Source organism: Vitis riparia, chromosome 5 (genome assembly GCF_004353265.1).
Source record: "Vitis riparia cultivar Riparia Gloire de Montpellier isolate 1030 chromosome 5, EGFV_Vit.rip_1.0, whole genome shotgun sequence".
Lineage (NCBI taxonomy): Eukaryota > Viridiplantae > Streptophyta > Magnoliopsida > Vitales > Vitaceae > Vitis > Vitis riparia.
Window position 1 is genome coordinate 1,493,697 of NC_048435.1, and position 25,140 is coordinate 1,518,836.

Here is a 25,140-nt window from a genome sequence, read left to right on the forward strand (position 1 = left end):
CTTCTCTTATTCTACTTTGATTCACCTTCATTTCTATTCTTATACCAAGTGCCAAACACACCATTATGATAGCTTCATTTGATTGACGGGATACAACACATGATATAATAAGACATCCAATTACATATTCTTTCCCATATCTCATATTTGATAGATGATGTAATAAAATAAATTATACCATCACTTCTTATATCTCAACCATATATGGAATGAAATACGAGAAATGGTGTGATATACTATCCATCCAGCCATATGCGGCTTAAAGGTATTTGTTAATAGCATGAATGCCTTAAAGCCAAGGTTGGCTCAACTCCATTTTCAAACTAATGAATCTCTGACAGGAAATTATTATATATCTTTTCATAATATGGGGGGATTGGGTCCATTCCCAGCCAAAAAGACTTGTATCCTGTAAAACTCCTTAGCAACCTAAAGATTAATGAATAGTTCAGAAGGAACAAAGTTGTATGATGAAAGAAAATGAACTCACTACAATAAAGTGATCAAGATCAACCCTATGCTCCAGCTACATATTTCTTTGATGTAAAGACTAATAAGATACCTCTAAAAATCATGGCATTTTGCTATCTATCCAAGAGGCAGAAGGAAGTTGACTACAGTTTACAGTTGGACATGATCATACAAATTTGGCAGCAATGGCTTAAAACTGAGATGAATCTAATCTGCATTAATACTTTGCAATATGAAAAACAGAAGGGAGAAAAGGCAAAAAAAACTCGATGTCTTTTCCAGTATGAAAATAGAAATAATGAATGAAAAAATTTCCAGTAGCAAAAGAGGGAAAATTGGAGTATCCTTGAGATCAGACCAAGGGACAAGTTAACTAGCTAAATAATATAAATCATATGAGTATGTGAAGATACTGACTTCTGAATGGAAAAACCAGAAGCCCTTAAGAGGTCATAATTAGTTCCACAGCTGAGTAATCAATTTGAATCCTCAAACTTTTGAAAAGCAAAGCAGAGGAATGTTGAGTCACTAACAACCACTTAACCAAGATGAGTAATGCCAAGCTCATCCTGAAGTAAACAGTAAACACTGTTCTTCACACCCCTAAATTGAGATTCCTGGTCAGGAGATACCTCTACATAAAAACCTAGTACTTGGCTTGACAGCCACGGGGAAAGAAAGTAGAGGGATGATGTTGTCCACAGAATAAGAAACGTGAGGCTAAAGTGAGAATGACCATTTGAAAGTGTTGAAACGATCAGTTTCACTAAGGAGATAATGGCAGACTAAGAAAAAAGGCTAGAAAGAAGAGATCATGAGAAGGTCAATTTTGATAAGACCCATTTTAGATTAGATTCATTAGAATACTAAGGTGAATGAATAAAAAACTGGAAAAAAAATGAGATGAAAAAGATAACTGCAATCTACTCTCCAAACTGGAGTTGGAGACCAAAAAAGAGTCATTGAGGATTCTGATTTAAAGTCTCATTTTCTAAATGTCATTGCATATGATATAATAGCGGATCTGCTCCTATATGAAGAACAATGGAGGAAAAGGATTGTATTGATGAAGACTTGTGGGGTCGGGTTGGGTTGAATTGGTGTATAGGATTCAATTTGAAACACAACTTTTGAACACTTCAACTGAATGCTATAAACCAGCTGTCAAATTCCCATTATCAACTCAAGTAATGAGAATGATCCACTGTGAATGCTAATGGCTAACCCTGGGCCATCATCACTTTCCCTTCCCTTCCCAAATCATTTCAAACGAATTAATGTAGACATGGAACAAGATCCAAAGTTTAATACAAGCTTGCAAGAATTGCCTAGTTTGGAACAAGTAAATTTAATCGGTCAAGTAGCAAACTGCTCAGCTAATTAACCATGGTAAGATGAGAAGATCCCAGACAAAGCTACAATAATGAAAACCAAAATCCCATATACCACACAAGTAAATTTATGAAAACTTCAATAGATACCAATTATTCTTTGCATAGCAGTGCTACCAATAAGAAAATTATGTACATGAGTTCAGTAAGTGTATTGCAAACTTTAGTGACAAGAGAATAATGATCTCCGAAAGGCATGTGCTGAGAACCACAATGGCAGTGTAAAGGAGCCCTTGACAGAGTACATCTCTTTCCACACCCCACCATTCCGACGATACACCAATACCTGCTTATAGGTTGCAAAGAAAACATATTCACCGGTCTGACTTATCGGGAAAACACCAGGCACTAGTCCTCTAATACACTGAAGACTGACCCTGTCCACCAAGTTCCATTCCCCCATCTCATAATCTTTCAACACCCAAATATTCATCAAAGCATCCGAAATCTGAATCACTGACAGACACCCATCATAATCCAACAAATAAACCCTATTTCCCGACCCATAACCCACTTCATCTGGCAGCTTGATCTTCTTCCAAACCTCACCATCCAAGTCAAGTGCAAGCACACAAGAACAACTCGCTGTCAACCAATGAAGTGAACCATTCAGAAACACAACTTGGTTCTTATTCATATGTGTAAATTGCTCATCCTGCAAGGACACAAATTTTCTCCATTTGTTCGACTCAGAATCAAATACCAAACATATAAACATCTTCTCCGGCCTCTGACCGAAACATCGGTGATTACCCGCTAGCACTACATTATACTTCTGACCCGATAAATCACAAGCCAAACCAATTAGAGTGGCTTCTCCATCTGGATAAAATCTAGTCACAGGCCTTTCCCTACTCTTAGGAAGCAACCTATACTCTCTGGTCTCAGGATTAATTACATAGTAAACACCCTTATCAGGTATGCTAGAGCAACACAACAAACCATTACACGAGGCTCTAACCTTGACTCTATCTTTCAAGAAATCCAAAGAGAGTTCAGAAACACCCCTCAAATTATCAACACATATCAAACTAGATTTGCATTCCAAAGAGTCAGTTACCTCAATCAAAACCACTGGCTTCTTAACCCACACTTGATTGTACAGTCGAACAAAATACTTATCAGAACACAATTTATACCAAAGTGTGCACACACATTTGCTTCTGAAGACTGATTTCACAGGCAATCTTGCAAGTATTTGAAGAATAACCTCTTCTGGGAAAACCCCAGAATTCATACCGAAAATTTCAATCAAAATTACGAATACTTTTCAGAAAATCATGACAAGGTTTGGGATTTGCCTTACCGGATGAAATTTCGAGATGGGTGTTGCGAGAAAGTCGGTTTCTTGGAATTGAATGGAGTTGGTTTGACTTAATCAAAATGAGGGGTTTTAAAGAAAAGAGCGATTTGCACAACTGCAAATTGGATTTGTCAGGATCTGAGGGGCAAAGAGAAATTAGAATTCTCCAAAAAGGTGGAAACTGAAAAATAGAGGGAGAGTAAGAGAAGGGTCAGAGATTAAAGAGAAAAAAAGATTGCCGAGAACTGAATATATGCCCCCCTCTCTCCACCCATTTCGTTTCACCCAAGTTGGCCCATGGGCCAGATGGGCTCAAGGCCGAAGCCCAATTATCAATTTCACTTTGAAAATTTATTAAACAGAATATATATTTTTATTTTATTTTAGATAAAATGAAGGAGTTTGTCGTAATTCTTTTAACATTTCACACATTATTGTAAACGCCTTCCTAAAAAAAAAACTCAATTTAGATATATTAGTCATTAATATTATGACTAATATAAGTAATATAATTCATTTACCTATTTATTTTCTAAGAATATAATTCAAGAGGATAACATGAAACATACTTAACAGTTAAATATTTCAAAAAAAGGAAAAAAAAAACAAATATAATAACATCATGGTCCATTGCAAACTTTAGGGTTTTCAAAGAAGGGAGGAGATGATGAAAAATTATGGATTTGAAAATTGAAAACTCTAGGAAAGATAAAAGACCTTCCAATAATTGATGTTTAATTAAATTAAAATTACAATTAACAAAAGTTGGTTTATAAAGTAAATAAGAGTCATAAGGTTTGACCATGACGTTATAAAACGTGAATGTAGTATCTCAAAATTAAGGGTGTAACTTAAGACAAATTGACTTGATCCAACTCAATGCATAGCTGAGTTAGGGTAAATATTTTCATTACTTGGGGTGAGTTTGGCTAAGTTTTTTTAACTCAATCTTAATTTCGATTGGGTTAAGGTAAAGGTTCAAACAATTCAAGTCTAACCCGAACTCGATTTAATATTTTTGTAATGTTTATTATTCTATATGATAATATTCATTTTTTTTACATTTAAAAAAAATATCAAATTATAATTATGTCATATATTTTTTTATTTTAAAAAAAAGACATATAAGTTATTTTTCATTATTTTTATTATTATCTTTAACTTTTGTATTATTTATTATTTTAAAGTCTAAATATATATATTAACTATTATATATGGATCTTGAATCATGCAACTCAATTCAAACTTAATCCAATCAACTTGAATTTAACTCCTCGAGTTCAACCTGAGTTTAGAAAAATGAGGTTGAGTTAGATTTGAGTTAAGTACCTCAAGTTAGAGATTAAACTTGGGTTGATTGTTTCTTAATTTGAGTTTGACTCAACTTGGGTTGGTTGTTTTCTTAATTCGAGTTGGAGTTGATCTCAAGTTATAACCCAACTCAAAATATAAAAGATATTAAATCTTAGATAATATTAATATGATTTATCATTATTTTATTTAAAAAAATTATATTTAAATCCAACCTTTTTGTTCATTTATGTCCAATTTATACTATCATTTAAAAAAAACTAATAAAAACCTTACAAAATTATTCCCTTCTCATCCATCAAGGCCCGGGCCAATGCATGCCAGGAAGGGCATATGACCTCTCCCAAGGAAATTTAACATAAAGGGCTTCCAACCTTTTCTCGTAAATAGGTAAAAATTATCGTCAATAAAACCAAATAATTTCAATAAATATAACATAATTTTCTTATAATCTGAGAAAAAAACCTTCATATTTTTAATTTTGATAATAAATGTAATATTCAAATGGAAATTTATTCCAATACCAACAAAATAAGAAACGCCATTTATTTAGGGATGAGAAAATAAAAATTCCAATAAAGCCATTGGTGGCACCATACATGGAGACAGACAAATAGAAAAAAGAAAAGACAAGAAAAGAAGATGATGATGAATCATTTATGAGTGGGGAGTTGAATGCCAGTCAAGAAAGAATGAATGAGAGCAAAAGCTTGGCTGGGCTTGTTGAGAGGTACCAAGTGCCCTGCTCCTCTCACTGTCAAATATGTCAATCCTTCATATTCCACTATCCTCCCTCCCACCTGCAATTTTTTATTTTTTATTTTTTAAATCAGACCCATCGATAATTTTTTTTTTTTTTTTTTTTTTTTTTATGTCTTTAAAAAATATTAATTTTTTAAAGTGGTTCTCTAAAAGGCTTTTTAGAAGGTCAAATACTCTTTTGAGCAATTTTATTTTACAAATGCCATGTTAATTTAGGTCACTTTTGATTGAAAAAGAAAAATAAAAATAATAAAATGAAAAAAAAAAATTGACATAAAAAAAATGAAGGCTTATTTGATAATTATTTTCGAAAACAATTTTAAAAAACCATTTTTAAGGTAACATGTTTTGTAAAACAAAAATCCAATTGAAAACTTTAAATATTTTTAATATGTTTTTAAAATAATTTTATATTTAATATTTTATTTCTAATCATTTCATACGTTTGTATAATTATTTTTTAAAATAATTCTTAAAAAAAAAATAAAAACAATTTGAAGATATTTTATGAAAATACATTTTTTCTATTCTTAAAAATAAAAAATAATTTTTCATTACATAACATGTTTCCTATTTTTATGTTATGGAGAATATAAAACTATTTTAAAAAACGATTATTTAACAGACCTTAGACTTCTATCTAGTTTGGTTTTTAAAAGTTTTAGAGAAAATAAAAAGAAAAATAATTTATTTTTTGAAATATGAAAAAATAATTTTTAAATATACATTTTTTAGTATTTATGGAAACCAAAAATAACATTTAAAAAAAAAAAAGGAATTTTTAATATTTGTTTCTTTAACTTTTTTTAAAAAAATTATTATTATTTTTTCATATTTCTTATCTTTTTCTTACACTTTTCTAAAGTTAAAAGTAACAAAGACTTTCATGGGAACAAGGTTGTTCCCTTTTTCTTTAGTTGTGACTTTGAAATCGAAGATAAGAAGGCAAGAACTTGAGCAAACTCTTAGAAGCATGGTAAAAAAATATGTCATTTTCCATCTGCAAATTGTCCAAAGGCAAAGAAAAGGAGAAAGGATAAAAAGAAAAAGAAGAAAAGACCTGATGGTGGTGGTACCAAGAACGCCAACGGGCCTTGAGAGGAAGGCCAAGGGCTTCAACGCAGTACCTGGTACCTATCGCTGGCACTCTGCCATCTGTGTCTCCACTGTTACAAACATCCAAAAATACTTTCACATAAACAAAAAAAAAAAAAAGGAAGAATCACGAGAATTGATCCACTGCCACACTCACGTGTCCTGCTATGCCAAAGGGCCAATCTCTGATTTCCTGTTCCTTCTTTTTCACATTTTTTTTTAAGATTATAAATAGGTTATTGGAAAAGAATCTTTTTCCTTTTTTCTCTTTTCTTATTTTTTATTTTTTTTTATTTTTACAATTAGTCAAAAAAGTGTGGTAGATAAAGTTTTTTTTTTTTACAATTAGTCAAAAAAGTGCGGTAGGTAAAGTTCCTAAGCTTTAGATTTTTCAATCTTTAATCATCATATTCTAGAAGAAGTATGACTTTAAAATTAATACCATTTATTATCATCATGCACGATGTTTTACTCCAGATTTTTCTTTTTTTCTTTTTTCTTTTTTTAAAAAAAAGATTGAAAGAGAAGAAGTACCTATAAACCCAAATTCTGAGGCCAGCTTTGATGAGCTTGGTGTAGATTGGTAGAACAGAAAAAACAGTATAATGATATGTCTGGAAGACAGAATCACTGGGAGAAAGGAAAAAGTAACACGAACAGAAATCAGACAAAATCCAACCTTAAAAAAGGAAAAAAAAAACCCACAAAGAATTGGATGATAATATTAGAAATGAAGCTCATTTCTAATTACCTGCAAACCTCCCATTTTGTATGGGTGGCGGCATGGAGGGCAAGCTTCACATCAGGCCTGTTGAAATACCCTGCTGCGTAGATAGAAAAACAAGGGTCGTAGCCTCCAGGGACTCTCATTCTCCTAAACCCATTACCATTCAACTGCAAACCCACCATTTTCTCAACCTTTCTGAGCAGGAAATGATGTATAATTCATTCAAAAAATGAGGGTATTTTGTAAACAAAACCATGAAAATGAAACCTCAGCTGAGGAAGAAGTGGTGTTGAGGAGACAGGATGGGGCATAGATGTTGTAAATGTCAATCTCTCTGTAATCAGCAAAGACTTCATTCATGTTGGTGATGCATTCAGAAGACCAGTCGGCCACCTTGAAATCACAGACTTGTTTGGATTTGTAGTAGAGCTGGTCTGATATTACAGCATGGCTCCATGCATATTCCAACAAACCCTTATAGTCGTAGTAGTCATTTGTTTCTGGATTTCCCACCTGCAATATTAATTACAAATCATGATTATAGATAACGAAATATATGAATAAATCCCTTTAAAGGAGTATGATATACGTTGTGAATCCAAATCCTAAAAGATTAAGTTTTTTTGAGAAAATTGATAGTTTAACATGATATTAGAATGTGTTCGAATATTATGGTGTAAATTTATTCTGAGGCTAACAGTTGTTATTCGCCTATAAGCCCATAGAATGATGTTAAAAGAGTATGATATATCTCGTGACTTTGATACGCTCAAAGAGCAGACATTTTGGAAATGCAATATTTTTTATTAACAATAGATGAGGATTAAATGAATAGTAAGATTTTAGTCCAAAACTTTTAGGTGAGGTTTGACTCTGGATTCTCATAAGAAAAATAAAATAAAATAAAAATGTTAAGAAAAATAATTAAAATTAATTAAAATTTTATATATTTTCAAATTGTTTAAACCCATTATAAAAAAAAAAAAGAAAATAAGTTTTTATTATTTTCTTTTTTCTTATATATATATATATATTTCTTTAAATTAAACATAGGCTGTATACCTTGCTATACTTAGTGATTTGATATAACATATAAGGGACCAAGACCATACTAATACCAATTTTGTTGATACAAAGATTTTCACACAATGGCATTTGGTTGTAACTAACAAGAAGAAGGTGAAGATGGGGCACACTTACTATGAAACCTTTGAGATTAATTAGAGGATATTTAGTTCTATCTTTGTTGCGGTCATACACAAGCTCTGCCAGCTGAGGCACATAGTGACCTACAAATCAAGATTCAAGAAGAGGATAATCAAGGACAGGAGTAGAAGGATTCAGGGTTTAAAGAGAGGGTTAGTCTTGAATTCTCACCTGCATAGCTCTCTCCTGAGATGAAGAAATCATGGGCTTTGTACTGTGGAAATCTTTTCAGCCAATTCACCAAGAAATTGTAGGCATCCTCAGCTAATATATATATATAAAAACACATCAATGATGGGTAAATCAGACTTTAAAAAGAAAAAAAAAGAACAAATATGAATGATGACTCTTACCCACAAACCCATCAGTCAACTTGGTGAGATCAGAGGATGTGTTAGTGTAAGAGAACCCAACTCCCGCTGGGGATTCCACAAACAGCAAATTGGCCTCTGTACCAAACCAACCCACATTTCAATTTACTTCACTGGTTCTATCTTCTATCTTCTATCTTCTAAATCAAAGTAGATCTATATATATCCAAAAACAAATAATCAAAAGGTGGACCTTTATTCCAAGCAAAGTCATTGAAGTGAAGGCCATCCCCATTTTTACTCACTCTGAGAGGACCCAACTCCACAGCTGCACCATACCCGATTGAAGAACAACCAGGACCTTCCAAGTCAACGAAAAGGAAAAACCAAAATCATGAGAAACATGCCCAAAAGTACAGACATGCTTTCAAGAAAATTAGCCATTATGAGTCTATTATTTATTAGCAGTACAAGTTGTTATTAGAATTAAAGGCAGTATAAGAAAGTAGTAGAAGAGTAGAAGTACACACCTCCATTAAGCCACAGAAGGAGAGGCTTGTTAGAGGGTTGAGATTGAGCTTCAAAGAACCAATAGAAGAGGGCCCTCCCATGAGCCTTATTCACTGTGATGTACCCAGAGAACTGGGTGATGGGTGGACTTGATGGCTGGCCTGGTAGATTTATGATTCTATCATTCTCTTGGGAAGATTCTGCTTTAATGCCTGTAACAAAGGAGCCATGAGATACGAGACAGAGAATGAATAGAACTAGGGTCATTACACCAGCTCCAGATGCCATTTTTTTTTCTTTTTTTGCATTTACTCCATCATCTCCCTTCCTCAAGATATTGAGATTGAACAGAAGAGAGAAGCTTTCAGAAGATGATAAAGTTCAAATTATCGTGAAATGTGGTGTGATTGCATTACCAAGGAAAGGTTCTGGTACTTCGCGAGCTACACTAATCATGTGAGGGTCCCATCTTAATGGAACTTTTTGTCATCGTCTAGAATTTTAAGGGCGGCTTTTTGTCATCGTCCAGAATTTTAAGGGTGATAAACTATGATTTTTCAAAATTTTTAGATGCTTTAGTCCAGCATTTGGGATGCCGACAAACAGCGAAGTTAAGAGAGAGGGTTAGGTGTGATGGAATACACCCAAGGCACTCTCCAATGGCAGGCCAGGGTTGACTGAGGTTGAAATGAAAGTGATGTATCAAGAAAAGTTGTAATTTATAATACCTATTTGATTAGATCGATTAAAAAGATTGTTTTTTTCTAGGTGCATTTGCATTGTTAGAAAACGCTTTAGGAATAAAAAAATGTTTTTAAAAAATAAATTTAAAACGTTTTTTAAAAAATAAATAATATTTTTTAAAATAAAATTTTCAAATAAGGTTTCACTATAATTTTTTAAAAAAAATTAAATATAATTAAAATTATTTAATTTTTATATAATCAAGGAAATAAAGTAAAATAATATATAAAAATAATTTATTAATTTTAAATCTATTTTTTTCTTATATTTTTTTTTCTCGTATTTTTCTTTAAATTTCTCCAAAACCAAACAAAGCAGAAAAAACATTTTTATTAAAAATGTTTCAAATAAAAATACTATCAAATACATTTAAATAAAATGTAAAACCTTGTTAGAAATACAATCAAATAGATTTTAAGTAAAACGTAAAATCAAAGTTAAGGAATAATGAACCTTATTTATTTTCTTTAGAAGATGTTTGTGAGAGAATTTTTATCAAATTTTTTTCTTTATAAAACATTATTTTAAAAATGTTTTCTAGATTTTGTTAAAACATTTGATTTTTCTTGAGCACTTCTTATAGTAAAAAAGTGCTTTCTACAGACACTGCCAAAAGGACTGTTAGTCCACTCATAGCCCCAACCGAAGTTTGCTCAAAACCAGCCCAAAAGTAATTAGGAGATGGAATTCAGAATTAGGGGCTCAAAGCAGCAGTAGACTTCGAACAACAAAGGATATTTCTTTATCTCTTGAATTGAAACTTGTGAGTTAAGAAGCAATGAAGCAAGCACCTTTGATCTGCCGAAGTATTGAAAGAGCTAAATCTAATTTATAGTTTAATTACTAGTTCCCTGTCAAATAAGGCAAATAATTATCATATTTATACAGCACATATAAATTATAACTGTACTTTTAGGGCATGTTTGGAACCTTGAAATAAAAACTGGGAATAAGAAACCCGTTTCATTTTTCGTATTTGTATCTCTTGTTAATCAAAATCCATTTTCATGAAAACCAAAACCCATTTTTTTCAAGATTTTAATTCCTCGGACACCAAACATACCCTTAGTCACATAATACATGATAAATGTGCAGTTCTTCGTAAGAAACGATATGCTGCAGTGTTTTTCAATTTTGGATTCTGAGTTACTTACACATATCATCTGGGATTTTACAACCGAGAAAAAGAGGAAGAAGAGGTGACACAGAACACGCAGTAATGTAGAAATTCTGGATAAACTTCATACACTTAATGCCATTCTTACCCTGGCATCCGAACATATTCCGGTCTTCCAACCTTAGTATCAAGTGCCTCTTTGTAATTTTATTTTTTAGTTGCAAAAGAGAGAACCTGCAGATAACTATTTTTCAAGTAAGCAACATCTGTACAACTCATGAAATAATGCTAGTGCCTGCATATCAGCAATATGATCGGCAAGATGAGGGGGTGGATTTACTGTGGTCTGAATATGCTGCAGCCTAGCTTCAGGGGAAATATCTTGAGAAGTGTATGAATGAGCAATCAGAAGCTTAATTCAAGAGGCTCAAGAACCAAATCGTCGTTATCGTCTCTTTGCGGCTTCCTTTTCCTTCCGAGGGAGAAAGGACTGAGGATGTATCTTGAGAATCTGCTTAGCGGGTCGTGGAGACCTTCCATCTCATAGTGTCCAAACCGCCAATCCCGTTGGATGTAAGGGCGATGTATAGGTTCATCAAGGCCTCCTGTTACAATGAAAAAGATTTAAAAAAATAATAATTTTAGACATAAATTGTGGAAAATTTGTACATAAATGATAATTACCAGAATTAAGCAGAAAATTTAGTGATATTTTGCTTGTGTGGGGGAATCTATTGTCAGTGTATAGAAAGGCCATTGAGAATAAAGAAATCCTGACACTCGGCAAAGTATAGACTTTGATAAACATAAACCAGCAGAAAACATCCTTATTGATCACAACACAACCTGATTTGTTTATAGTCATTTTAAGGCTCAATTTCTAAATAGCATAATAGGACTACTGAAATGTCTAGTTTTGAGTGGGTATCCAAGAGTTCATTCATAAAGTAACATAACATGACCAGAGCAGGCCACTCCATCTAAGGGAAAAGCAATTGTTAAGAAGAACAACCACGACTAGAAGGAAAACAAGTTAAAGGTAGATACTAGTTTTGGAACTGTAAGAAGTTGAGCTGCAGAGCTTACCTGCATACATTAAACCATCTTTATTAACTGCTCGATAAAATGGTCGTGTTTTTTTCTCTTTAGCAGCTCTCTGGAGTTCATTCCATGCACGTACCCTGTCTAGACGTGTGACTTTACCAGTAGCCACCACCTGAAATCAAGATGCCAGCTAAAGTATTACTGAAAAACTGAATGACGATAATAAAGATAAATAAACAAAGGCACATGTAGAAAGTTATTACTTTGGAAAATAGATTGTATGAAGGACGGGGAATGCGGGCAAGATTATTGGCACGATCCACAGCTACAAGTCCAAACTTAGGACCATATCCATCTGCCCACTCCCAGTTATCAGAAATAGTCCAAAACAGGTAACCAAGCACTGGGACACCCTGTAAACAATCCGAGACAAGTCTAACCCACTATTGGCATGGATGGAGGATAATATAATTCCAAAAATGATTGGGAAATCAGCTCAGATTCAAAACCTTGATCATAGCTGCATAAACTGCAAGTAAATGTTCTAGCAAATATGGCCGCCGAATCAAATCTGTCTCATCAGACACCCCATTCTCTGTAATGATGAAGGGTATATTTAGATGTTTGTATCTTTCATGGAACTGAAGCAGCATGCGATACAAGCCATCGGGATATACCCCTCTTCCAGATTCACTATATTCATCAGTCTCTACCAGCTTCAGTCCAGCACCAGAGACAACTTCCTGACCAATGAGATAAATGTCTTCTTAAGACTGTGTAAGTTAATTATGACCATGCTAGTGCAAGAATGATATCTGGAATAATCTTGGTTAGGTAAGTAGAAAACCTGTCCGTAGTAGTTTATTCCTATGAAATCCAGTTGATTGGAAATACTATCCACATATGGGAAGATGGTTAATGAGTTGGCCAGTGTAACAGCAGCAACGTCAAAAAGACCATACGGCCGCATAAATGAGACATGGTGTGCTACTCCAACCAATGGCTTTGATAAGCCGCTGCTGCAAAGGAAAAAAACGTCTTTAGAAAGTTCTAAATCGGAGAAGATAAAATATTCAATGAGAGGAGAGAGACCCAATGTTTATTAGGTGAGCTAGGAGAACAAAGTTAAAATAGTAACCATTGAGTGATCTTGTAATTAAATCCATTACATTCTTCTGGACATGTGAAACATGTGGATGGAAAATTCTGAAAAAGCTAATCAATAACAATGGCTAAAACCATCATTATGACATGACTCACAGTCAAGCAGGTGCTGGATCAAATCTGTGGGTCAACCATACTACACTATGTGTCCCATACAGCTAGCAGGAAAACACGTGTAAACCAAAATGATAGTTGCACACAGATGCCTATATGTTTTTATCTTTTTTAGTACACGGTATCCAATCTGTTGAATATACATGAAAACTTTCACATAATTATTATTCCCCAAACCTCTTAGTAACATCTGGAGAGACAAGGGCGAAAGAGAAACCTTTTCTCATGGATATACTCAAAAGCCTTTGAGTGTGCAATCGCCATCCAATGCATGGCCTGTTTGAAAGCACCAGCTGGCAGAGCAGAAGTGGCAACTTCCAACATATCAGGATGACCACCAGGCCAGGCACCCGCACAATATGTTAGCAAACAGAAGACATGAGGCTCATTAAATGTTACCCAGTAGTCTACCATATCTGATACACTATCAACAACCAGCCTGCATGAAAGAAGACCAAATTCAGGATTCATAACACTAACAGAGTATAAATGAGTCACCCCACATAATAAGAATCATTAACTTATGTCACAATATTTTTTTCCTTTTTGATAGAAATTGTCATATATGTTAATTGCATCAAGCATCACATCTTAAAAGTTGCCTCAGCTTCTACTTCTCCTTTAAGAAGTTTGAGTGTACATTAGGAATATACACCAGTGCAAAAAGGGAAGCAGATTTTGGAAATAATAAAAGTAATAAACTGGAAATCAGGGACAGTAGATAGTCCAAATTAGTTTACCATGATATACTAAGGAAAGCTGAAGCAAATTCAGGATAATCTATATGCATTAAGATGTGCCAGTATGCACCTGGGTTTCTTACAGAGAAAGATGAGAAATAGGTTGGTGAACCTAAACCATTCTATAAAAATGCCAAAATATGACAATGAAAAACGGCCAAACAACCAACCTGGTAAAATCCATGAAATAATCAACAGTTCTTTCCAGTTTCCACCCTCCATACTCTCCAGCCCATGGTGGCAATGAGTGATGGAATAGGGTCAGCATCACTTTCATTCCATATGAGTGAACCCTATTGATGATCCACTTGTATCGTTCCAATGCCGCATAGTTAACCTTTAAAAAGAAGGTCGTGTGACTAAACTTAGTTCGTATTCATCCCAACTAATTCAAAACAATATCAAACACATGCAAAATAGTAAAACATATTGGTAAACCCTAAAACCCCATATAATATAAGAAACTCAAGTATGTGTTGGATGGGTTTGGGTATGAGTGTCAGATACGGGTATGTGTCCAAGTGTCTGATCCATATATTCAGTGAATTTGAAGGATCCAGGCATCACATTGTATTGTTTCTTGCCGCAAGTATTTGCTTGTAGCATACTGAATCTCAATGGGTTGGCATAATTTTTATATTGGGCATCCGGATTTTTCCAAACAACATCAAAATGCATCAAAATAAACGAAAATATGATTACGGTCAGCATCAGGCTTACACTTTCTTTTAGTCCATTAAGTGGCTCCTTTGGCATGACCCTAGTCCAATCTATTCCCATCCGGAACACACGGACACCAGTATCCTTAGCCAGTTTCAATTCAGTATCAGGATCAGACCAAAACCTTAGCCTCTCCTCCCTAAAATTAGTTCAAAAAGAAAATCAGTTTATTGGTCCTGCAGTAAAAAGCAAGTAATTATATACAAAATTCCATGAGGTTTATAAATCTTAAAATCGATTAAGTAAACCATTAGGTTAGAGCTATAAATAAGTAGGATATAATCCCCTTGTATACCCATGTTCCAACTAGCATCTTGTAAAAACATAAATTAAAAATATTGAGCTTACGGGTGTGGAACATTGTGCCAAGCAGCTACATTGTGATGGCATTCATCATTTGTTGCATGTTCTTCTTCTTCAATGTATTTTTCAAACCCTCTAATCATGGCTTCCATAGCTATCTTAAGAGGTTTCTTTTTCTTCATTCTCTCAGCAGCTTCCATTGAAGATGATGAAGCTAGGTGAGAACCACCATCACCACTAGCTGATGCAATTAGTGCATCTGATGGTTGTGAGCCCTGCTGCGACTCTGATTTGTCACAAGGGTGTTCTTCTGCAAATTGGAGCCAAGCATCATCAAGCCTATCTTCAACATGTGCTGGTGCTGTTGCCAATCCAAAGAAGAACTCCTTTTCTCCGTCTACAGAAAATCACACAGCACTTAGGTTATAGATTCACCTAAATTAAAAAAGGCCAAGCATTTTTTTGACCTTCTGATTTGCAAGTATTCTAAAGTTCATACCAGGAAAAAGAGAAATGTAACACCTACCATACAGTGGTCATTTCCAGATATTATATTGCTTTGCAGTAAACTCATCTTTAATGCTTGTATTGTATGCTCACAATTATAAATTTGTTATGTCATGAATACCACTAAAATCTAGTATAAAAACAATTGAGATTTCTCTACACTAATAAAATGAATTAGTAAGTCTGCAAGTGCAAATTAAATTTGATGTTCAGATTCTTTATGAAAGTTTTGCCAATCCAATCTTCTTGGACATGTACTTTCCTGCTTTTCCCCAGCACATGATTTTAACCAATCGATCATGCTTCAGTTGTTTGCTGAGAAAATGCAGGAAAAGAAACGCAGCACAAAACAGAGTATCTAAAGTTCACTTTTCTTCCTGGAGCTCTTAGGTCATTTGTTGGCTCTGCAAAAGCATTTGAAACAGAGTCTAATTGGGAGGCGAAATAAGAATCAAATTTCTTCAGATCCTCAAACACTTCTCAAATTTTCTTGAACTTTATCGCTCTATAAAAGATAAAAAAAAAAACAAAAAACAAAAAACAAAAAAAAAAAACCAAAACTCTGAAAACCAATGAAAGTACTTCAAATATTCACCAAATCTACGGGATATGTTGGAGGAACAGTGAAATTAGAATTTCGTTATTTCTGCATCTCAATTTCTATATCAAATGCTCAAATACTACTCAAATTATCCACACGAAAAAGTATAAGAACCTTTTGTCGCTTTCTGCATCAAAAAATGCTCTCCAAAACAACAAAATTACTTCAAGTTTTTAAAAAATTGTACTGAATAAACTTGAGGACTGAGAAATTATGTTTTCTTTGTTTCTGCGTCTCAATTTCTACTTCAAATGCTGAATGCTTCTCAAAGTAATCCACTCAAAAAAGTATAAGAACCTTTCTCGCTTTTTGTATTTAAAAAAATGCTCTTAAATCATTATAGTCACTTCAAATTCGAAAAATCTACAGAATAGATTTGATAAACATTAAAATTAGGGTTTGATGATTTGGCTTACCAGTGCTGGGATCAACATTGAAGACGGCCAGCGTCTCAGACGATTCGTCGATAGGTGACCGGAAGGGCTGGAGATTCTTCCTCCGGTAACGAGAAAATGAGAAGGCGTTGGCGGCGACGGAGAGAGTAACCAAAACACCGGCGAACTTCGTCGCAGATACAAACAAAGCTAAGAACGCCATCTCCAGAGCCCAAGTCCCACGACTCTCAGAGTCACTCGGAATTCAATAATGAAAATAACTAACATGGATTGACACGCAAGTCACGATAGTCGGCCACGTGTACTGAAATGGATAATTGAAGAGGCCCATGGGCCCCTGGAGTCATTTAAGCACCAATGAGCCTGGGCCTGGGCCCAACTTATCCACTACCTTTAGTCCATTTTTGTGCTTTGGTTAAGCCACGTCAGCACAAGCATTAAATGATTCTGGGCATTGCTGCAGCTGCACTTTCATTCATTTTTATATTTTTCAAACAATTGCAAAAGTTCTATAGTGAATGGAATATTTGAAAATTGTTTAATAACTGACAACAAACGACCAACAAATTGTGGGAAATATTTATTTTATAGAATATGATTGAATTTGTGCTGTACAGAAAAATAGTACATCATTTCAATGATTTTAATTTAATATATCAGAATATGAAGCTGTTCATATCATTATTATGAACAGCCGGAGATTCAGACGACTCGTTGATAGGTGAGCGGAACGGCCGGAGATTCTTCCTCCGGAAACGAGAGAATGTGAAGGCGTTGGCAGCGAACGCCATCTCCAGAGCTCAGATTGAGTCTCTGAGGGCCCAGCTGACGAGACTCAGAGTCACTGGGACATCTATAATTTGAAATAACGAACGTGGGTTGACACGGGATGGTCAGCCACGAGTTCGATTCTCAGCCGACATGGACAATTGGAAAGGGCCATAGGCCCCTACAGCCATTTAAAGGCCAGTGGGCCTGGGCCCAACTGCTTTATCTTCTTTTTGGGATTTGGTCTGAGCCATGTCAGCATAAGCGTCAAAATGATCTTGGGCCTTGAACCTTCATTCTTTTCTCCGAGATTTTGTTTTACTTTTCATACCATTGAAAAAGTTCTTAAATGAATGAAATATTTAATTAGTGAGAAACAAGGAAGCAACAAATAGGGGGCAGTTGTTTTCTTGAATATGATTGAATTTGTAATGTAAAACATGGTACATCATTTCAATTATTTAATTTAATAAAAAAAATAAAGTTATTGATATTATTATTATTATTATTGGTACCTAGGCAACCAAGTATCCTTGAGGGAAAAGTACCCAAATATAATCCGCACACAACTACCTTTGAAAATCTACACATAATGATCGGAATGTCAATAAGGTTTGTAATTCCTAACTTACACTCTAGTTAAAAAATTGTAATCACCACTAAATTTTACTGAGGAAGTCAATGAACACCGTTACATAAAAGGCAATCCAGTTCATTGTGAAGAGAGGATGAAATGAACCCAGTACAAAAATACGTTTCCAATTATTATAATAATTATTATTAATATGGATCAAAAGTAAGGTTTATATTTTCTTTTTGTTTTTTTTTTTAATTTATATAAGTTTGTATATTGTCATATTTTGTCCACTCTCATCCCAATTGTATAGAAATCAATTTTAAAATAGTTTAATTTTTTTTTCGGCTATGAACATATAAAATAATAAAAAGTTACTTTTCACTAAAAATTATAATTAATTAATTTATAAAATATTATTTTTAATATAATTTATATATATAAATGTGATGATAATTAATTTATGTAAATGTAATGGGGGAGATGTCCATAACCTTGAATTCAGCCATATTACCATATTTGGTAGGTAATTCTTAAAATAAAATAAAAATAAAAATAAAAAATAAAAGCCATTTTTATTTTATGATATGATAACAAATGTTATCAAAACACTTTTTTAAAAAAAAAATTATATATTAATACTAATTTATTCACTATAAACATATCTTTAATAAAAGCATTACAAATAAATGTTTTAATCAAAATCACCTACAAATGAACTCCTAATACATAATTTTTTGTAATTTTAAAAATAAATTTTTAAATATTTGTCCAACATCTAATTCCAAATATTATAAAAAAACTTTTACCTTTCTCAAAATCACTCTCAAATAGATTCCTAATTATATTATGAAAAGATAAAATAGAAGTAGCCAACTTAAATTCTATTAGAAAGTAATTCTATTTTAATATTTAAAAATATTTTCCCTTGAAAAAAGGTTATAGATAGTCAAGTTTTAAGAACGTTTCTAATCTATAAAATCATATAAAGTGATTTTTTTAACTAACATTTATTAGGTGCTTATTGGGAAAAAAAAATTATTAATACTAAATTTTAAAAAATGCTTTAATTTTTTTTTTTTTTAATTTACATTCAAACGCTAATAGATTCTTTATAAAAGTGTTTTTGATAAACTTTGTTTAGCATTCGAAAATGCACTTACTAACCACACAAAAAATGGATTTATTCAATTTTTGTTTTTTTCTTAATTTTAATTAAATACACCTTATTTTTTTATTGATTTGAAAATTCATTAAATATTTTTTTTTATTGTTTTTATTTGTATTTAATAGAAATGTTAGGGGAGATGTTTTCTAAATTTTCCATATTGAAGTTCCGAATAAAAGTAAAAATTGTCCATCTCACGATCAATAGAAATATTTATTGACAACTAGAATTTTACTTTAACAAACAATTAGGTGGTGTTTATTTTTTTACTTAATTCTAAATAGAACCTCAATGATTAGTAATGTTAAATATTAGGTTGTTTGTTTTTATTGCATTTTATTTTTATTAAGTATTAAAAAGTAAAAAAAAAAAATCAATATATTATTTTTTCTATTTAGAAAAAAGTTATATATTCTGATTTTTTTCGTTTAGTAAAAAATTTATAATAAGTTATGAAAAAAAGTAGAAAAACAAATAATCTAAATTTCGAAAATAAATTATTTTCAGTAAAAAATAAAAAAAAAACAAATATAAGGTATTTGTGATACTTGCCCATCTCATTGTAAAACCGATAAGAGATGACAAACCCTTTAAAAATTGTTTCAAGAGTCAAAATTTAGGGAAGGCGACATTATTGCATGCCTACAAGACCAAAACCAAATTGGTATTTTGCTTGAGAAATTTACAAAGTTCCTGTTCCTGCATTGAATCTTTTGAGAATAACCACAAAGGATTATAATCTTTGTACGAAAATAAATTGAAAGTTCAAAACCACACACAACGATTCCAAGAGAACAAGGTTTTAGTTGGGGCTGGGAATGGACCATTCAAATCATAATTGGAGTTTGGGTGGGGGTGGGGGTGGGTGAGGTTCAGGTTCTCCAACTCAATTCTTACACGGCTTATCCACAGTCTGCCTTGCCTTGTCCTGTACGTGGAACTCAAGAACTGTGTGGTCCAGTCACGGTCCTTACCGAGCTGCCTAGAATTTGTAGTAAGATTTGGCCCCGTGAGCCCTTTAGCACTAGTACTCCACCGCCTCTGTTGTTGCAATATAACCACAGAAGCTCAGGATTCACCGCCACTGACATGTCATTCTGGTAGAGAAAATGAAAGGTAAAATCAACTTGGAGGATCATTTGTCCCTTTATATCACACTTGTCCTATCAGATTTGGAAGATGCCCAACCTAGCTTTTACAGTGATTTGATCCCCACCCAATTTGAATTTAATTGTAAGGATTTGGCCCTAACTACAATGAGAAGTCACCTTCATGCCGTCACTGAGTTTGGTCCCTGGGTGGCTTCTTAGAGTTTGATCCCACTTTTAACCAGTAGTGTAGTCCCAAGAAGGCCAAAATTCAGTCTAGATGGTGAAGTTTTGAGTGTGATCCCAGAGCAATGGATTAACTTAACAATATTAAGGAATATCATACGTATATTGACCCGAAATCTAAAAGATTAAGTTTTTAGAAAAATTGGTAATGAGGTATTGAATTCGACCTCCTTTTATAATTTGTATTTCCCCTATTTCCCTTTTTCTCTCTTAAATAAATAAAAAATCTAACCGACATCTTATGCATAACGTAATAAGACAAATTGATTCAAACTTCACAATCCAATAATTTCAGTAAGGCTATAGAATACATTTTTGGGATAAGAACAATATCTACCAGGACAGTCAGCCAATGTTGAGGCGACACATCTCATGTCGTATATTCTCTAAGAATCATGTTCCTGGCATGGAGTTGTGCAGAATGGAAAATTAAAATGAGGGTGGGGGTGGGGGTGGGGGTGGGGGTGGGGGAAGGGGGTGCGTAGCATTTTACCAGGAAAATGTAGGAGGACCACCTAAGCATTTTTCGAAATTATTCGCACTTTATCTGCAAGAATCTTTGCAGGGTTTTTTTTTTGTTTCTTTCTTCTCCCAAGTAGGCATATTCAAACGCCAGAATAGCTCCTGCTTGGACAGTATGTAAGATTGAATTAAGTCCCTGTTTGGATGGTCTACATCTTTTCCAGTATCTAAACCTTTCCGGCTTTCCCTCCTCTAAATTATTGATTTCCTGATCTGGATACATGATGCAGCTTCTAATAATATTCAACTAGTGCATGTTTCTTGGTATTCCTGTGATTCCTTCTACATATTTAGAAACTCAAAGGTCACATCCACTTCCCTCTCATCCCATTGCAAAAGGTTAGACAATATGACAATGCTTTTCTCTCTAGATAATGAAATTTGTGTCCTTGAAGCCAAATTTAGGCCTTAAACCCTGTAAATTGTACAAAAAATTAATATTTGTAGGACATTTTTTTTTGCCCTATAATTTGAGGGCAGAGGTTTTAGGGTTTTGAAATTTAATTTATTTTGATGGGGTTGTGAACTTTAGGGGTGATTGAGAATAAATTTGCATTTGAAAATAGTTACAACTTATTGTATCCAATTTCATCAAATTCGAGCTCGAAAAAACAAGAAATACAAGGAAAAATAGAAGATCTAGTTGATGATGCTTTCAAAAACAACTTTTAAAAAATATTTCTTAACTAAAGTTTTGAAAAATGATTTTTTTAAGTGGTTATTTTAAAACAAAATTCTTTTTGAAATTTTAAATAAGAAAAAATAAGAGTATATTTACTAATTGTTTTAGAAAACAATTTTAAAAAATAATTTTTGAAAATTGTTTTTTTAATTTTTTTTAGAATAAAATTCTATTTGAAAATCTAAAATATTTTTAACATATTTTTAATATTTTTAAATATATTTTAAAAATAATTTTTATATGTAGTATTTTGTTTTTATTTATATGATTATTTCTTAAAACATTTTTAAGAAAAATCCTTGTAGACAAAATCACTTTTGACCAATTTAAACAAAGCAAAAAGAATAATCCAAATAAAGCGAAGCGGGCCACATGGTGCCCACTCTCTGGCATTGAAACAGAGAATTTGGACACATAAAATTAGGAAGAAAGAAGGAATGAAGGAGTGATAAGGCATGGGCATGGTCAGGTGGAGATGGTCAACCAGCCCAAAAAGTGGATCCAACCTCACTGCCAACCCCTCGTGGCTCACAGACAACAAGCCACCAGCTGTATAATTGGATCCATATTCGAATAGGTCAACAACCTGGCTGTCCAACTCGGCCGGCACACCACATAATTTATTAGCCATATCAAAATCAATAGCCTTTCGTGACTCCAATTTTTAAATGGTTGCCTCATCATAAGGTACAAGAAATTAATTTTTCTCCATAGTTCTAGAATCCACATATTATCATATTCTTATATAATTATAACGCAGGCCTAGGACATGGCCTTTGACCGTATCTTAGGAGACTGTGATAGTTTTTTTTTCTCCAAGCCCGCGTGCCTCTCACGGTTCCATTCCCCACAATCCTATTGGGAAAAATTATTTATCCTGTACTCGACTTTATAACAATATAAATAAATAAATACACACAACTGCCCACCTTCTCATCTAATTTATGAGTTAAGTTCCGGTTTCCCAGATGGCCTTTTAAATCTCTATGAGCTGTATTAATGTTTGAATTATCAATTAGATAAAAATAAAATAAAATATTTTTTTTATAATGTTATGATTTCTTTTTTCTAAGCTACAATGTTTTGGGTGTCTTAAGAATGCCACATGCACAGCCAGAGCACCGCTCCATCTACCAACAGTGTACGGACGTGACCCGAAATGGAAAAAATCAAAATGAACAAATGATAATTAATAAAGCATAGAGAAAGCGGACACAGTTTTGGCTTATTTACTGGACCGTTATTTTTATTTTTTATTTTTTTATTTTTATTTTTTTGCCAGATGGCGTCGGCCGGGCAGCCGCGGTCAGTACCGGCGGGCAGGCCGCTCCAACAGTACAGGCGCTGACGTCAGGTTTGGGTTGTGCTCTTTTACATTCCTTCTGGGCCTATGGACCTGTCACTGTCAGGTCCACTCGGGCCAGCCCACTGGCTGTCCCAGCCTCCCGGCTCCCGTCCCCCTTCTTTCCTCCTTATTAATAAAAGCTCATTCCTCCCTAGTTATTCCTCACTACTTCCTTCCTTCCTTCCTTCCTTCCTTCCTTCATGCTCAAACCATCATCACTCTCTCTTCTCTACGGAGGCCATGGACAAATTTTCACGGCAAAAAGCATTCACGAAACTTCCACAAGGTGCGCTTGTTTAACATTTTTCTTATCACTAACTTCACTCCTGTATTAATCGGTTCTTTCCTTATTTTTAGTTCAATTGTGGACGAGTGCAATCATTCCTTACTCACAATCTTCCATTCAGGTGACTATGATGAAGCCATTTTCATGTTTGGTCGCCACCACAACATCTCGGAAAAGTATGATGGCAATGAGAGGGAGCTCCTCTTTGGTGAAGACATTGATCGCGGGTTGGTGACCGAGGCTGGTTGGTGTTAATTGGGTGCTATCCTACCTGAGCTTTTTCTTCGTCCTTTTTTTTTTTAATTTTTCATCGTTTTTTTTTTTATTCTCTTTTTCTCGTCTTCTTGACCTTGTAAGACCTTTTCTTGACCTTGTAAGACCCTGTTGTGCGCATTTCTTCTTCGTTTTCCATCTTGTCATGAACTCTATACCAGCACCGACTGACATAGAGTTCGGCCACTGTGTTCCCCGTTTCCGCCCAACTCATGTTCTCCTTCCTTGTCTATCCCTCCTGAGCTATTGGAATTGAACCAACACCCTCCCCTCAAAATTCTCGACAATGATAGTAATGGGCTTCATTTGTGACATGTAAATCTAGTAGAAAAAGAAAAAGAATGTTAATTTTGAGGTAGAGAAAAAGAGAGAGTTGTAAAGAGTACTGAAATGGAAAAGGATTGATCAGATATAAGGTGTTTTGGGGTGTTGACAGAATAATAGTATTTGCTGTCTTTCCAGTTTCCACTATTCATTTACAGCCATCAATTTCGATTGGTATTATATGGGCAGAAATATGCTGTTGCAGGCAGCAGTTTCGTTGTTTTATATGTTGTTTGGCTGAGAAGTGAGTAGAGAATAAATATTCTTCTGCAGATCTGTGAAGACTTAATTCCCCTCGTGACTGCTCTCATGTACAAAATATCCACTGTATTATTGGAGTTTTCTCTCTCTCTCTCTCTGGTTTCTTCCATCTTTATCTGAGCTCATTTCATTTATGAGGTGTGGAAAAAACTCACTTGTTACAAGAGGGGAAATCAGCTTTTCTTTGCTTAAGGACAACTTTGCTGCTTGAAGAAGGCTTTTGCTCAGAACTTCATTTCATTTCTTCTTGCTTGTCTATTTTTATTATTTAATTTCTTGTTCTTTTCTTCTTTTGCTCAAGACAAATAGAATTGAATTTGTAGATGCTGTAGGCCTGTGGGACTTTCTAAACCTCTAAATTAATCCCCTATCATTCCTTTTTACTTGTTTTTTATTCTTTATTCAAACCTCTAAATTGATATATTTAATAATAAATATCATATTTTTTAATTTTATAATATAAAATTATATATTAATAAATTTAAAAATAAATATTTTATTTAGGCTTGATTAATACCCATGAAAAAATATGAACCCCAAGATCTTCAATAAGATAAGGGGTAGTGACCTAACATGCCAGTCAAATGTTTTCAATCTTTCAAAATCACAATCAACTTTGCTTTATTATCACTCAAGATTCCCATGCTACATGGGGAACATGGAAGTATCATTTTGGAAAAAGTAGGGCTTGATTCAAAAAATAATAGGGTTTCAAATTTAATTAAAGTGAAAATAATTAAAGAATTTAATTTAAATTAAAAATATTAAGGTTTATTTAGTACCCGTGTTCAAAAATAATTATGAAAAACGGTTTTTTTAATTATTTTTTAATTTTTTATAAAATAAAAATCTATTTGAAAACCTAAAATATTTTTAACATATTTTAAATATTTTAAATATGTTTTTAAAATAATTTTATATTTAGTAATTTATTTTTAATCATTTTATGTGTTTGAATAATTATTTTTTAAAATAGTTTTCATAAAATAATAAAAAACAACTAAAAAAATATTTTCTAAAAACACATTATTTTTATTCTTAAGAATAAAAAATAGAAAACGGTTTTT

At 33.4% G+C, this 25,140-nt stretch overlaps 3 protein-coding genes and 1 long non-coding RNA gene across 5 annotated transcripts; 1 reads left to right on the plus strand and 3 right to left on the minus strand.

The window, feature by feature from the left end:
- Nucleotides 1–1,892: 1,892 nt before the first annotated feature.
- LOC117913982 (F-box protein At5g49610) lies at nt 1,893–3,376 on the minus strand. The gene has a single exon (XM_034829128.1). It carries the CDS (start codon nt 3,097–3,099, stop codon nt 2,026–2,028), a length of 1,074 nt encoding a protein of 357 aa, XP_034685019.1. The 5' UTR covers nt 3,100–3,376; the 3' UTR covers nt 1,893–2,025.
- A 1,621-nt stretch (nt 3,377–4,997) lies between these two features.
- LOC117913808 (serine carboxypeptidase-like 26) lies at nt 4,998–9,466 on the minus strand. The gene is made up of 10 exons (XM_034828855.1): nt 9,108–9,466; nt 8,831–8,938; nt 8,620–8,715; nt 8,438–8,530; nt 8,261–8,349; nt 7,328–7,573; nt 7,085–7,227; nt 6,868–6,963; nt 6,299–6,404; nt 4,998–5,276 (listed from the first exon to the last, which is right to left on the minus strand). Exons 1-10 carry the CDS (start codon nt 9,373–9,375, stop codon nt 5,130–5,132), a joined length of 1,392 nt encoding a protein of 463 aa, XP_034684746.1. The 5' UTR covers nt 9,376–9,466; the 3' UTR covers nt 4,998–5,129.
- A 1,446-nt stretch (nt 9,467–10,912) lies between these two features.
- LOC117914809 (beta-glucosidase-like SFR2, chloroplastic) lies at nt 10,913–16,764 on the minus strand. Of its 2 annotated transcripts, none has more exons than XM_034830293.1 (10): nt 16,558–16,764; nt 15,079–15,430; nt 14,731–14,869; nt 14,181–14,347; nt 13,488–13,709; nt 12,840–13,008; nt 12,502–12,735; nt 12,256–12,405; nt 12,035–12,164; nt 10,913–11,553 (listed from the first exon to the last, which is right to left on the minus strand). In XM_034830293.1, the coding sequence occupies exons 1-10, from the start codon at nt 16,736–16,738 to the stop codon at nt 11,354–11,356; spliced, it is 1,944 nt and encodes a 647-aa protein (XP_034686184.1). In that variant the 5' UTR covers nt 16,739–16,764; the 3' UTR covers nt 10,913–11,353. The 2 variants fall into 2 exon arrangements, with proteins under 2 accessions (XP_034686184.1, XP_034686182.1); XM_034830291.1 differs by having other exon boundaries at nt 12,840–13,011.
- A 6,324-nt stretch (nt 16,765–23,088) lies between these two features.
- LOC117914096 lies at nt 23,089–24,456 on the plus strand. The gene is made up of 2 exons (XR_004651220.1): nt 23,089–23,215; nt 23,337–24,456. It is a non-coding gene; the product is annotated as an uncharacterized LOC117914096 (long non-coding RNA).
- The last annotated feature ends 684 nt before the right edge of the window (nt 24,457–25,140 follow it).

Coding starts and splice junctions, on each gene's coding strand:
- LOC117913982 (XM_034829128.1), bottom strand. CDS start 3,099: ATGAATTCTGGGGTTTTCCCAGAAGAGGTTATTCTTCAAATACTTGCA.
- LOC117913808 (XM_034828855.1), bottom strand. CDS start 9,375: ATGGCATCTGGAGCTGGTGTAATGACCCTAGTTCTATTCATTCTCTGT. Junction 8,350..8,437: donor CTCAGGAGAGAGCTATGCAG/GTGAGAATTCAA, acceptor CTTGATTTGTAG/GTCACTATGTGCCTCAGCTG. Junction 5,277..6,298: donor CTTGGTACCACCACCATCAG/GTCTTTTCTTCT, acceptor AAAAAATTGCAG/GTGGGAGGGAGGATAGTGGA.
- LOC117914809 (XM_034830291.1), bottom strand. CDS start 16,738: ATGGCGTTCTTAGCTTTGTTTGTATCTGCGACGAAGTTCGCCGGTGTT. Junction 14,348..14,730: donor TTAATGGACTAAAAGAAAGT/GTAAGCCTGATG, acceptor TTCTTTTTAAAG/GTTAACTATGCGGCATTGGA. Junction 12,165..12,255: donor CATACAATCTATTTTCCAAA/GTAATAACTTTC, acceptor TCTTGATTTCAG/GTGGTGGCTACTGGTAAAGT.